Below are 15157 nucleotides of genomic sequence, written 5' to 3' on the forward strand. Positions count from 1 at the left end.
ACCTCCAGGAATACATTTAATCACAGTTGGCAACCATAGCCTCAGACTAAACAAAGACCAAAAAGTTTTACCAATATTCCAACTTCAACCAGCCAGACACTATTACCTTCTTTGATGGGCGTCTGACCTCAGCAGGTACTACCAGGGTTCAGGTTGGGGTGTGGTGGGGTTGGGGGTCGGGGGGGGTGTTGGCTGTGGTGGTTGTGAGAGTGGAAAACCTTTCCCCACAGAGATAGCAACTGAACATCCAAGGCTACTTTCCTGCAGGCTTTGCGATCAGCTCAAGGACAACTCTGGGTGCTGCTGGCCCAGCTCTGGGGCTGCAACCCAGTGAGGCCTGGAGAAAACAAAGTAGGTGATAGAAAATCTATTGGGTACCTTCTGCCTGTTCCCTGCCATCCTGGATGTCTTCTCCCTCAGTGGGGGAAGTAACATCAGCATCTTCCGGATAATTAATCTGCTCCCGCGATTCACTAGGTGGTCTATGGAAAGGAAGGTGACATGTTTGAGGATTAAGACCATCTCAGTTCATTGTTACCATTTCTCACCTCAGTGGCAAACCGATAAACAGCCATGGAACGATAAAGGTCATTCAGCCCAGCTGTAAACATTAGAGTATAAGATAAGATAGTTTTTGAAACAGCGAATCTGTGCATATCTCTAAAGTTTTGGCTGCAGGTGAAAGAGCATTGTAATATCGTTCATCTTTTCTTGTTTAATAAATGTTTTATTCTTTTGTTAAAAGTCCATTAGCTGACTCCCATGACTCTGTTCAGTAGCCGCTCTCCACGTATTTAAACAAAACATAAAAGTTAGGGTCTATCAAGCCAGGTTCCACCCTGGGATTTGGCTTGTCCAGTAGTAACATCATCTGGAATCATAGCATTGTATTAATATAAACTGTGTCACTGTTTTATTGGTTAGAACCATCTGTTGGCAATAAGCACCAATTTCAAACACACAAACTGCCTTGAAAACCTGAGTTTCACCAGAATATTGCCACACCTTAAAAGGGTTAAATTAGGTTTACAGCTTGTGTAAATTTGGTTTGTACTCCCTTGAGTTCAGAAGGGTTGAGATATTTACAATGATGTTGGGATTCTATAGGGTAGGTAATGAGAACCTATTTTGTCTGCTGAGGCAGTCCAGAACAAGGAGGTACCATCTTAATATTTGAGATTTTGGAGGCATCTTTTCACACAAACGTTGGGGGAAATCTGGAACGCGCTCTCCAAAAGGATCTGGATGCTGGGAGAACAATTAACATTTTCAAAGACAAATCTAAACTTTGAGCAGCATCAGGGATGGGACAGTTAGGGGCAACTGAAAGTGCTGAACATTTTGCTCAGCAAAACCTTGGGAAGCTGTAAGTGCTCATTTTAGGGATTGTGCAGTACTTACCGCTGAAACAGGAGGTCGTGTAGCCCTAAAAAAAGAGGGACAGGCGGTCATTATAATAAATCCATATCTCAACGTTACCCATAAACTGGTTAAGGGGGAAACTACAGTTACACGGCAAACGTATTTCCTCTGAAACTCAGATGATTTATGTCATTACGTTTCAAGTTATCATTCCTCCTTTATTCAGGAATTCATGACGGCAAATATGATGTTTTCCTCTTCGATTAATCCTCCCTCTGTGCTCAGGGTAACAGAACAGGGTTGCCAACCCTCCAGGATTGCCCTGGAGTCTCCAAGGATTATAGATCAGGACACTGCTACCTGCCAGATATAAAAATATTGAAAATGGCAGGGGGGAGAAAGGGCTGTTTGGCTGATAGTCAAGCATAATCCAATTGGGTATTTGGTCTTTTTGCTTTCCAATTGGCATAGGAAGGCAGCGTGTCACAAGCATGAATGTTGGCCAACCATTGGCTGGGGTGTGGGGGCAAGTCATGTGATGAAACCTCCAGGAATACATTTAATCATAGTTGGCAACCCTATAACAGAGACCCTCTCAGGTCTAGTAGCAGATACTTTTCATGCAATCTGAACTCCTCAACTCGACACTTTGATTCATAACCGCATGTATATTGGGCTTTGTGGGGTGCAATGGCTGCCAGTTGCGATTGTAAACTAATTGACCTGGCCTGAGTATCACAAGCTGCAAAGTGCCTGGGAATACCATCACTTCCGATTTTCCCTCCAAGTCACCCACCATCCCGATTTTGACATATAACACCTTTCATCGGCTGGGAATTTCTGGGTCCTTTGACAACGGGCTGGGAGGTAGAAAGCCTGACATCTTCCCACCACCATGAGATATTACCATCAGCTGCCTGCCAGGGGGCTAATTGAACCACTTAAATGGCCAATTAAGAGACATTTCCTGCCCCCGTGAGCAATTTTCCCACATCAGAAGGACCAGCCACCGCATGAAGAGACCATCTAACGAAACCTGGAAGCCTCTAAGCGGCAACAGTGCCACCCGTGCTCAACAACCTCTCTCCACCCCCAAAAATCACTGAGCCTTGGCTGCCCCCAGCCAACCTGAACTCACTTTGAGGGCACCCAGCCACTGATGTGTTCTCATCATCCAGGTGAATGCCTATTGGTAGTGTTTCTGAGGCTGCTGAGCTGTTGGCCTTCTGATTGGGCTGGGGGAAGCTCAGGCCTCACCATTCACACAAGGGCCACACATTATATATCTCAAGAAGCCCAAAAAATGGGCACAACCGAATTTTGAGGTTTATCACTCATGCTAACCATTCTGAAAAGTTTAACGGGAATTAGATTGTAAACATCAAAGAGCTATAATTGTCCAGAACATTTATCTGAATTTATTTATCATCCTGAGGTCACTACATAAATTACATTTCTCAGCATCTTACCATATACAAATTGCACTGTGGGGTGAACCACTAATTGGCTGCCCTGGATCATTTCACATCTTCTGAGATTAGATTCAAAACCTATTGCTGAGTCAGTATAGAGGGAGCTTTATTCTGCATCTACTCCATGTTGTGACTGCCCTGGGAACTGAATGGTGGAGCAATGTCAGCTTGGCTCAGTTGAAAGTTGTGGGATCAAGCCAGGATTTGCATTTCTAATTGGGTCTGACACTCCAGGGCAGCACTGAGTGCTGCACACAGTCCGAGGAGCTGTCCTTAGGAAAACTTTGCCAGTTCAGATGAGTGTTAAAGATCCATGCTACTGTTTGAAGTGCAGGGAGTTCCCCAGTGTTCTGACACACATTCGTCCCTCAAACAAAATCAGAAATTACTGTTCATCTCATTGTTGTTTGTATAGTGAATTTTCATGTTTGCCTACATGATAACAGTGATTGCATTTCAAAGAAAGTTATTGCATGTGAGATGATTTCAGATGTTTCTCAGAGGCATGTTAAGGTACTATATAAATACTGCTCTTTTTTCAGGGTAAGGAAGGCTTGCCTCTGTACCTGTACCTGTATCCCTGGAAGTATTTCATGGGAACAGCATAGAGGGAGCTTAACTCTGTATCTAACACGTGCTGTACCTGCCCAGGAGTGTTTTATTATGACTCATGGCTAGGTTTCCCATCCATTGATTACAAATGAATAGAAATCTACTTGTGGGGTCTTACTAGGCAAAAAATTGGCTGCTGCATTTCATGCATTACAAAATTGACTGCACTTCAGGAATATTTAATTGGCTGTAAAGCACTTTGGGACATCCTGAGGTCATGAAATGCACTATATAGATGCAAGAACATTTTTTATTGACGTTCACTATCCATGCTCATGCAAAAAAAAATGCCAACATGGATGAGAAGTAGAACAGCCCGGACCCAAATTCCTGGATGAGGAATTAGAAGAATGTAGACGCTGGATGTGTCACTGCTTTCAGAAGAGGAAGATTAAGGCCGGGTAAACTAGTGGAGTACTGAGGAAATTCATCAAAAATGCAACTCGAGATTCAAAGCTGGGAGCACAGCACACCAACGCAGCTCTGTGTGTCTCTGAAACTACCCAGGGAGCATTGAGCTGTAGAATGCATTGCTGGCGAGCATTATGTGTTTCAAGTGCTGTCTCTCTGTCTTCAAAGGGGAGCTGAACCATTTCCTAACTGCAGCAGAGATTGCATTATATAGGAGGTAGGTGCCTTTGTGAATAATACTCGATCAATGAGATTTTCCAAAGTATTTCTCTCCTATTCACCCTGGATCTTTTCTCTTGTTCTCGTGCATCTCCCTGGATGACTGCGAGACTGGGGGTGTGGGTGCAGGATGGAGGTGGGATGATGGTGGGGAGAGGTATAGTCATGATCCTCCAGCCAACATGAGGGTGAGGAGAACTCAATGGACCAACCAGCCTTTACCTGCCCATCTATTTCATATCCGAGGAATGAAGATTTTTGAGAATCCTCCAGAATCAGATCCATTTCTCCTGGAAATCTTCGCAGTGAGATTGATGACTTAAAAGACAGTAGGAGCTGACACTTGATGCCATGTTGATCTGGACTGGCTGGGAATTACTTACATGGAATGTTTTCACGGTTCCTCATAACGTAGAGAAACACCAATACGGTTCCTACTACGGCAACCAGCATTCCGACCACGGCAGCACCAATCACTGCTGGCAAGGCACTAAAAGGAGGGTCAGCTGAAAAATACATGGGTGACAACTCAGTACCAGCCTTTTAAAGCAGTTTTATTCAGCCGCAGGAATTAAAAAGGGCATAAATAAGTCTGCCATACAGAAACAGTTAACACATTCATGTGAAATTACACCAAGTGAAATTTTGACAAGAAATCTCCCAATAAAAGAAACATGGATACATTGGTCTTAATGTGGACCTTAACGAAGGAGAGGAGAGAAGTAGTAGCATGGGAGTGAGGACAGGAGAGAGAGAATTATAGAGCATGTCATCCAAGAAGGTTCAAAGCTCTATTACTGATGGCACAGTGAAGAGATCAAGAGTGCAGAGTAGCCAAGAGTTAAAACGGTGAAGAGTTGACAAGGAGATTGGGGCTCTGTAAAAGTCAGGAGGTGGGGAAGTGAGGTCATGAAGGAATTTGAAAACAAGGATGAGGATTTGGAAGTAGACATTCCTGGGAGACAGGGAGCTCAGTAGGGGTCAGCAAGAATGATTAGTGAGAAGGAATTTACATGGAGTGAGCTGGACTTTTGGTGGGTTGATTTTACAATGGGCGCTGACTCCCTTATACCTTCAGGAGAGAGTTAAACTGGTTCGTGATTGGGGCAAAGATCCCATCATATAGTAGGTAAATGGATTGACAAGTGACAGTTGGTACATGTAATCTCCTAGACTGGCTTTGATTCCCTGAGTAGAGCCTTCAACATGCCTGTGGGAAGTTCGGTGTGCTGACCAAGAGACAGATTTGGATGGAGGAGGTCATGCTTAAGAGACCAAAAGGTTTGGTAGTGAATTCAACCTCTTCCAAACCAAGGACCAAAAAGAAGGCCTGAGAGACATTGCTCAGTGTTTGTACACAATGGCCTCAAATCTGCATCTGAGGGAGATTCTGTCTTTGCCAGATAGGGTGTTCGCCAGAAGCTCTGTCAAGATCCAGATGCACTGAATACTGGTCTTACACTTCCAATGTCCTCCACTTGCTCCAAATAAAGCAAATGATGTGACAGACAGGACAAGGCCAAAAGTGAGGACACCCTGTGCTGTGAGTTTCAACTTCTTCAATCTGCACTGGAATATTTAGGCACAAATTATTAAAAGGCTGAGAAAGTGGTTAAAAAGGCACGCAGGATCCTGGGCTTTATAAATAGAGGCGTAGAGTACAAAAGCAAGGAAGCTACAGTGAATCTTTATAAAACACTGGTTCAGCCCCAACTGGAGCATTGTCCAGTTCTGGACACCACACTTTAGGAAAGTCATAAAGGCTTTAGAGACGATGCAGAAAATATTTACAAGAGTAGTTCCGTAGATGAAGCACTTGAGTTACATGGATAGATTGGAGATGCTGGGGTTGTTTTTTTAGAGAAGGGAGAGTTGAGAGAAGATCTGATAGATCAAAATCATGAGGAAAGGTCAAGAATCGAAGGACACCATTTTAAGGTGCTTGGCAAAAGAAGCAATGATAAAATGAGGAAAAGGTTTTTATTTAGTGAGCGGTTTGGATCTGGAATGCACTGCCTAAGAGGGTGGTGAAGGTAGATTCAATTATGGTTTTCAAAAAAATTGAATAATTCTGAGGAGAAAAATATTGCAGGGCTACAAAGAAAGGTGGACTAGGTGAGTTGCTCTTGTAGAGAGCTTGCATAGACATGATGGATCAAATGGCCTCCTTCTCTCTTGGAACTATTCCATGGTTTTAATGGCTGTAGGGCATGGTTGGGCAGCACATAAAGTGAAATAAGTCATACTACCTTCCTGAAGAAATGTCATGAAGATATTAATGTATATAATATTATTGGAAAATATTTTTCTTTTAAAATAGAGGTTTAGTCTGTGGGTGTGTCTTAATTGGATTAAAGCTAGCTAGTCTGGGTGCTTTGAAATGTGCTAGTTTTGAGATGTAAGAGAGGTAGAGTGCATTTGCATTTTGTTGAATAGAGCATTCAAGAAAGCGCGTGAAATCTGACACCTAGCTCGCACAGACCAAGCAATATGTTTATATTGCTAATAAAGTTGGTACTAAGAAAGGGGTTTTATTGTGAGAAGAGGCTGGTGATACAATGAGAATTTAAATTCAATGAGCTGCGCTAGGTATAAGGATAGCAGTTTTGTGTGTGGGGGACAGAGGTAATGTAAGATCAAAGTAGCTGTAAGCCTACAACTGTCTCCACAGGAACCAAAGTGAGAGGAACCTCATTTTGAATTGATCGTTCCCTCTGGGACACCTGGTCCACTCCTCCATCACCCCCTACACCTCAAACCCCTCCTACGGCACCTTTCCGTGCAACCGCAGAAGGTGCAACACCTGCCCCTTTACTTCAGCCCTCCTCACTGTCCAAGGGCCCAAACACTCCTTTCAAGTGAAGCAGCATTTCACTTGCACTTCCCTCAATTTAGTCTATTGCATACGCTGCTCCCAATGCGGTTTCCTCTACATTGGAGAGACCAAATGCAGACTGGGTGACTGCTTTGCAAAACACCTTCGGTCTGTCCGCAAGCATGACCCAGGCCTCCCTGTCGCTTGCCATTTCAATACTCCACCCTGCTCTCATGCCCACATGTCCATCCTTGGCCTATTGCATTGTTCCAGTGAAGCTCAACACAAACTGGAGGAACAGCACCTCATCTTCCGACTAGGCAATTTACAGCCTTCCGGACTGAATATTGAGTTCAACAATTTTAGATCATGAACTCTCTTCTCCATCCCCACCCCCTTTCCGATCCCCCTTTTTTCCAATAATTTATATAGATTTTTCTTTTCTCACCTATTTCCATTATTTTTAAATGTATTTCCATCCATTGTTTTATCTCTACCTTTTAGCCTATTTTGATCCCTTCCCCCGACCCCAAACCCACTAGGGCTATCTGTACGTTGCTTGTCCTGCTTTCTACCCTTAATGTCACCTATTAGCACATTCCTTAGATAATATCACCACCTTCAACACCTTTGTCCTTTTGTCTATGACATCTTTTGGTTATCTCCACCTATCACTGGCCCTCTATCCAGCTCTACCTGTCTTACCCACCCCCCCTTAAAGCAGCTTATATTTCACCTCTTTTCTATTTTACCTTAGTTCTGTTGAAGAGTCATACGGACTTGAAATGTTAACTGTGTTCCTCTCCACAGATGCTGTCAGATCTGCTGAGTTTTTCCAGGTATTTTTGATTTTGTTTTGGATTTCCAGCATCCGGAGTTTTTTGCTTTTGTCTCATTTTGCAAAACACCTTCGGTCTGTCCGCAAGCATGACCCAGGCCTCCCTGTCGCTTGCCATTTCAATACTCCACCCTGCTCTCATGCCCACATGTCCATCCTTGGCCTGTTGCATTGTTCCAGTGAAGCTCAACACAAACTGGAGGAACAGCACCTCATCTTCCGAAGGTGAAAATGCTTTGCCTGGTGTTTAGTTAAGTCTATGGGTTGCTGTCGCCTTAATGGAGATTAGCTTAGGAATTTGTTAAAAATTATGATAGTAGAAATTTGTAGCCATGTGTATATATTTAGCTTGTGTGAATTAATAAAATGTTTCATTTAGTTTAATATAAAACCTCTCAAGAACTGATGGTCTGATTCCTGAATTTCGAGTTGCATCTCAAACATACCATTTAAAAATATTGGTTATGACAGTTGTTTAAAGTTTCCCTCTGGGATTTTTAAATAATTGATCTTTACCAAACTGCTGGGTCATAACAAGAAGCAAGTGGATCCCCCTGCCTCCAAAGGTATAATCGTAGGATGGTTACAGCACAGAAGGAGACCATTCGGCCCATCTTGTCTGGGCTAGCTCTCTGCAAGAGCAATTTACCTAGTGCTGCTCCCCTGCCTTTCCGTGTAGCCCTTGCATTTTTTCCTCTTTGGATAATGGTTCAATTCTTTTTTGAAAGTCACAACTGAACAAGCCTTCAGCACACTTTCAGCCAATGCATTCCAGATCCCGACCATTCAGTGCATAAAAATATTTTTCCTTATGTCACCATTGCTTCTTTTGCCAATCACCTTAAATCAATGTCCCCTGGTTCTTGATCCTACCACCAATGGGAATAGTATCTCCTTATCTGTTCTGTCCAAACCATCATGATTTTGTACACCTTGATCAAGTCTCCCCTCATATTGTACTCCCATATGTGAATCTGCGTTCTCAGTTCATCTGCCTTTGTCCCTATTCTCACATTGAAGTTTTTACCTCTTAGTACTGCCAAATTTTGTTATCTATTTTCTAGCATATGCTTGCTCTGCTTTCCAAACACTTTTATTAATTATCTGCCTTTCATTTCCAACTTTTCTTCTCTCCTTTCTGAATCTCCTCACACTTTCTTATCCTCTTGGCAAGCTAGTTTACACTCTTCCCCAGCCACACAAGGAAAATACCCTGCAAGGATTTTGACCCTGGCCCTACTGAGGTTTTTTTGTATTCTTTCACGAGATATAAGAATCACTGGCTAGGCCAGCATTTATTGCCCATTTCTAATTGTCTGTGAGATGGGCGTGGTGCTGAACCGCCTTCTTGAACTGCTGTGGTCCATGTGGTGTAACCTATCTAACTTGTATAGGTTCCAGTTCCCCAAAAAGCAGTGCAAATGCCTCTGGAATCTAAAACCTTCTCTCCTGTACCACCTATCTGGCCTGTACTCAGCAACTCTATCTTCCTACTTCTGTACTCACTGGCACATGGCACCAGGAGTAATCCAGGAATTAGCGCTTTTGAGGTCCCGCTTTTTAATCTCTCTCCTAGCTGTCTAAACTCTGCTTTCTTTCTGCTGATGTCATTGGTACCAACGTGAACCATAACCTCTGACTGTTCATCCTTCCCCACCCCCCTCGTCAGAATGTCCTGTAACCATTCAGTGACATCCCTTGACCCTGACACAAGGGAGGCAACAAACCATCCTGGAGTCCCGTTGGAAGCCCCAGAAGCACCTGTCTGTTTCCCTGACGACTGAATTCCCAAGCACTATTACTCATCCACACTTCTTCCTCTCCTCCTGTGCAGATGAGCCACCCATAGACTTGGCTTTGCCTGCACTCCTCAGAGGGACTGTCACTCTCAACAGTATTCAGAACTGAACACCAGTTGGACAGTGGGATGCACCATGGGATCCCTGCCCTGCCTACCTGCCTGGCCCTCCTCCTTGTCCTTTTGGTGGCCACCAATCCCCACTCTGTCTGTACATTTAAAATCTGCAGTGTGACCACCTCCAGAAAGGTGCTATCCACTAAGCTCTCAGCCCTATGATTTAATGAAATGTTATAAGTGTTCCTCTGATATCAATGATGCTTTTCTGGGGGGCATTGGGGGCATCACCTCGCTGGGCTGGACATCTTACATCCAGAGCCTACAGCAGGGAGACTAATCACTGTCTTCAAGTGAAGGACAGCTCACTCCTGGAGCTTGTTCCCCTGACTCTACAAACTTCAGTAAGAGATCTCCATGGGGGCATAATCCTGGAATAATCATCAGGACTGCATCCAAGTGTCGGGGTTTAATCACAAAAACAAAGAAAATGCTACCAGAATGAGATGCGGAAAAATTCAACGTAAAGAGGACAACAGTAGAGAAGATAACATTTCAACTGCCAAACCAGAGGAATTACACAACTATAAGGGCTGACAAATTTGGAGGTCTCGGTGGGAATGTGGAGTGAGTCTTGTGGTGGAAAATGCTAAGATTCTTTCAAATGTACAATATTGGTGCTTATGCAAATTAACACTCTCCCTCTTCAACAATTCCTGCTTCTATAAATTCAAGTCCATGCAAGACCAGAATCTTGTTCCGACATCTGAGGAGGTTCTTCTACATCTCTCACACTATTACAGAACATATTAGAAAAAATTGGTTTGTCTTTTTACTTACAGCCTCAATCTCCTAATCCCTATCTTTACTTTATCAGTTCTACTATAGCTATTGCTCCTCTCAACTTCTCTTATTGGCTTATGCTCTAAAAAAAACCCACCTCATCCACACATTCTTCCTTCTCCCTTATCACCAATGTTTTTATTATTCAAGGGATGTGGGCTTGGTTGGCTAGGCCAGCATTTATTCAACATTTTGCAATCAAGACTCACATAACCATCTCATGCTCTAACTCATTCTTTCGTAGAACCTCACTCCCACTTTACTGTTCCTCCAGAAACCTATGGGCTTTTAAAACCAAAGCTGACCATTATTTCTTGAATTATCTCCTCTTCCCTGCTACACACACAATTGGTTTTAATCCTTTACCTGGGTTTCTTAACAGTACCATTAGCTAAATTAGAGACTACACTGATATTCTACATAGTGTCTGCCGTGAAATCTACAGTGACTTATGGATACGGCAACATCAAAATAGTGTCACAAAAATTTTAATGAGGTCACCTCTTCAAGCAGTTTTGAGGGCAGGGTTGGTTTAAACCAGTGAGGGTCTTAGTTCATGTTAACAGAAGGTTGGACATGGATGAGATCTCTCACCCGTTCTGATTAATGATAGGCTTTCTGATTATTCAGATCGATATGGTACCAAGTGTTGGATTTCACTGGCTTTCAAGCCATCAGTCCCATTGTGATGATACAGAGCCTGAGCACCATCTCCTCATTACTCCATTAGAAGGTATGTAGTTTGAAACAGTTCAAGTCCATCTAAATAATGATGCCCATGTATCAGAAATTACACTGATGTCTCCACCATCCCCCAAATTATAAATCAGTAATCACAACAGGCGATCATCATGATTTGTCTGGTGCTTCGAAAGAGGAAATGGTGATGCAGTGGTGACATTACTGGATTAGTGACCCAGGCCTAATGCTCTGAAGACATGGGTTCAAATTCTACCACGGCAGCTGGTGGAATTTTACTTCAGTCAATAACAAATGTTCATAGTGACCATAAAACTATCATCGATTATTGTAAAAGCATTAATTCACTAATGCCCTTTAGGAAAGGAAATCTACCATTCATACCTGGTCTGGCCTACTTGTGACTCCAGATCCACAGCAATGTGGTTGACTCTTAACGGTCCTTTGAAATGGCCTAGCAAGCTGCTCAGTTCAAGGGCAATTAGGGTTGGGCAACAAATGCTGGCCTTTCCAGCGACACCCACATCTCATGAAAAATTTAAAAAAACTATCCATTTAATCCCATTCCTCTGCTCTAGTCCCAAAGCCCTACATATTTTTCCTTACCAAGTGTATATCTAATTCTCTTTTGAAAATTATTACTCCTGCTGTCCCTGGTCCACAAGAAAATCTTTATAAAATAACTTTGACTAACTGTCTCAGCCCTTTTCCGAACGCACTGCTACTTGTTGCCTGGTGTTTATGGCAAGGTCAGCAGTGTGGGTTAAAATGGCATTGGGGGTCTGAATTCTGCTATCAGACCCTGACATCTGCATTTTAGTGAGAGCCTCACCAGCCAGTGGTTTTGGACTTCATAAACTTCCTGAAACTTGCATGTTGAAAAACCTCCAGGAATGTATGAGGCATCAAGTCAGAGCGCAAGACATTGCAGCAATTTAAATCTCTCCCTCCACTTATCCCATCCTCATTGGGCACACAGGGTTAAAATCAGCCCTGCTTTAAGGCAATGGACAATAGACAGCCAGTAGGAATGATGTTGAGCGTATACTATAGGTTATTAATAGTGGGGAGGAGATAGTGGAGCAAATTTACAGGCAGATTACAGAAAGATGTAAGAGATATAGAGGATTGATAATGAGGGATCTCAATTATCCTATTATAGGCTCGGATAGTAATAGGGTAAGAGGCAAAGGTGGGGAGGAATTCCTGAAATGTATACAAGAGAACTTTCTTCATCAGTGTGTTTTTAGCCCAATGAGGAAAAGAGCAGTCCAGGATCTAGTTCTAGGGAATGAAATGGGGCAAGTGGTGCATGTTGTAGCAGTGATCAGAGCCGACCAACTATGTTCTAGAGAAAATCAAAGTGAACTGTCCCAGGGAAACAGGTAAGTGGTTGGTTGGTGAGAGTTATTCTCTTTTTCTCTCCAAAGCAGAATGACAGCATTCATTCAAATTAGGAGCTGGGGAATTTAAAATTTTCAATTGGCGTCTGTATAACTGTTAGTAAATTAATAAGAGTATAAGCATAGAGGCTTTAATCAAAATTAATTGTTTAAACAGGTACTAGCTAGATTGTTAAAAAGGGAATAGAGGGATTTTTTTTAGATTATGGATGGGCATCTCAGACTTATTGCTTGCAATTCCAGCATCATATTGAGCTTCGAAACACTTCACTTGTCTTGGGGAGGGGGCCACATGTGTAGGAAGGATTTCTGAGCTTGAGACGCAGCTGGAGTCACTGCGGAACATCAAGAATGATGAGTGTTTCCTGGACTGTATATTCCAGGAGATGGCCATTCCACAGGCAGTAAGTGTTCAGGATAGTATGTTGCCATTAGGAAGAAGGCAGGAAGTACAGAGGTCCTCAGGGTGTGCCCAGTACTCAGAATTGGAGGGTGCTGGGAGTGACAGTACCCTGAAGGATTGAAGTCTAGACCATGGCACCAATGGGCAAGGGACTGTAAAGGAGGGAACAGCAATGAGTAGAAAAACAGTTGTTCCAGGTGATTCCATAATCAGAGGGACAGTTAGGCATTTCTGTAACTGTCTTCATGAGTCCTGCATGGTGTGTTGCCTCCCTGGTGCCAGGGTAAAGGAGATCACACAGAGGGTGCAGAATATTCATTGGTATCAACAACATAAAGAAAGCAGATATTGAAGTCATATAGTCAGATTTTCAAGACCTAGGGAGGAAATTTAAAAAAAGGGCCTCAAAGGTAGTAATCCCTGGATTAATCCCAGTGCCATGTGCTAGCGAGAGTAGAAATAGGAAGATAAGATGGATCAATATATGGCTTGAGGCACGATGCAGGAGGAAGGGATTCAGGTTCTTGGGGCATTGGGACTAGTCTGGGGCAGAAGACACCTATTCAAAAAGAATGGGATGCACTTCAATAGGACTGGGAACAATGTCCCAGTGGGGAAGTTCACTAGTGTGGTCGGGGAAAGTTTAAACTAAATTGGTGGGGGAATGGGCACCAGTAGATAGTAGAAAAGAGAAATAAGGGGCAGAAAGTGAGAGTATTGGGCAGTAGTAGAAAAGGGAGCAGTTCCATATTAGATAGAAGCAACTACAAAGGATTACAAGGAATACAAAGGCAGGATTATAATGCATGTATGTAAACGCACAAAATGTGGTGAATAAAATTTATGAGCTACAAGTACAAATAGCCAAATCACAGAGATGAGGTAGTGTAAATAATGGAAATGTGGCTTAAAAATGGTGACAAGTGGGCACTTAATATACAAGGAGATAAAGTTTTCAGGAAAGATAGGGAAGGGAAAAGAGGGATGGTGGCAGTGCTGATTAGATAAGATATCGTATTGTTGGAAAGAGAGGTTTGCCTTGAGTGACCAAGGGCAGAATCCATCCAATTAAGGTTGAGAAGCAAAAGGATATGATCATGCTAGTGGAGGTAGTTTGTAAGCCTCCAAATAGTAAGAGAGCAAGATAGAGGGCTGAATCTGCAGGGGAATCACAGAGATGTGCACAAACTATAGAGTGGTGATATTGGGAGACTTTACCCAACTATCAATTATGATTATGTTAAAGAAAAGGGTAAGGAGGTGGAGGAATTTCTGAACTATGTTTAGGAGAACTCCCTTGATCAGTATGTTCTTGAACCAACTAGAAAGGATGGATTGCTGGGTCTGGTGCTGGGAAATGAGGTGGGCCAAGTGTCTGTGGGAAGCATTTAGGTAAGAGTGATCATTGCATCATAAGGCTTAGATTAGAAATGGAGAAGAACAAGAAACAATATAAAGTAGAACATCTAAATTGGAAGGGGGTGAATTTTAATGGGATGAGAAGGGACCTATTTAGGGTAAAATGGAATAAATGCTGACAGGAAAACCTCTAACGGAACAATGGGTGATCATTAAGGAAGAGATGCTTCAGGTAGAGGCCAGGTATATTCCAGTAAGGATGAAAGGTAAGAGAACCGAATCCAGGGCTCCTTTGATGATGAAGAAGATAGAGGTTATGTTGAAGCAAAAAAAAGAGGGTGTACAATGCGCGTCAGATGAAATCTTCAAGCAAGACCCAACCAGGTCAAATACAATAGATTGAGAGGGGAAGCAAAGCAGAAAATAAGATTGTCAAGGAGTAACTATGAGATAACATGGCAGTCAGCAAAAAAAGCAACCCAAAACTCTTCTACCAGCATTTAAATAGTAAGCAGATAGTAAGAGGTAGAGTGATCCTGTTGAGGACAAAGAGGGTGATATATGCTTAGGGCAAGTTTAGTACTTAGGAAATTCTTTGTATCAATGTTTACTAAGAAATAGGAATCTGATAAAATATCAGTAGAAGTGAAGATAGTAGAGGTAATGGATGGGGTGAAAATTGAGAGGGAGGAAGTACTGGAAAGTCTGGATATATTTAGAGTAGATAAGTCAGCTGATCCAGATGGCTTTCATCCCAGATTGATAAAGGGAATGGGGATGGAGACAGTGGAAGGGCTTATCATAATATTTCAATCTTCCCTAGATACAGGGGAGATGCCGAGGAGTGGCAAATGTGACACCTGTAT

General features: G+C 42.8%; 1 protein-coding gene across 1 annotated transcript in view; it reads right to left on the minus strand.

The window, feature by feature from the left end:
• Positions 1–367: 367 nt before the first annotated feature.
• LOC121269590 (V-set and immunoglobulin domain-containing protein 10-like 2) overlaps positions 368–15157 on the minus strand; it is a 54881-nt gene continuing 40091 nt past the window's right edge. The window contains exons 9-11 of the mRNA XM_041174292.1: positions 4460–4582; positions 1402–1426; positions 368–482 (exon numbers count right to left, since the gene is read on the minus strand). Of these exons, the coding sequence (XP_041030226.1) occupies positions 368–482; positions 1402–1426; positions 4460–4582 (263 nt within the window). The remainder of the gene's footprint in view (positions 483–1401; positions 1427–4459; positions 4583–15157) is intronic.

This window comes from Carcharodon carcharias, chromosome 25, assembly GCF_017639515.1.
Source record: "Carcharodon carcharias isolate sCarCar2 chromosome 25, sCarCar2.pri, whole genome shotgun sequence".
NCBI lineage: Eukaryota > Metazoa > Chordata > Chondrichthyes > Lamniformes > Lamnidae > Carcharodon > Carcharodon carcharias.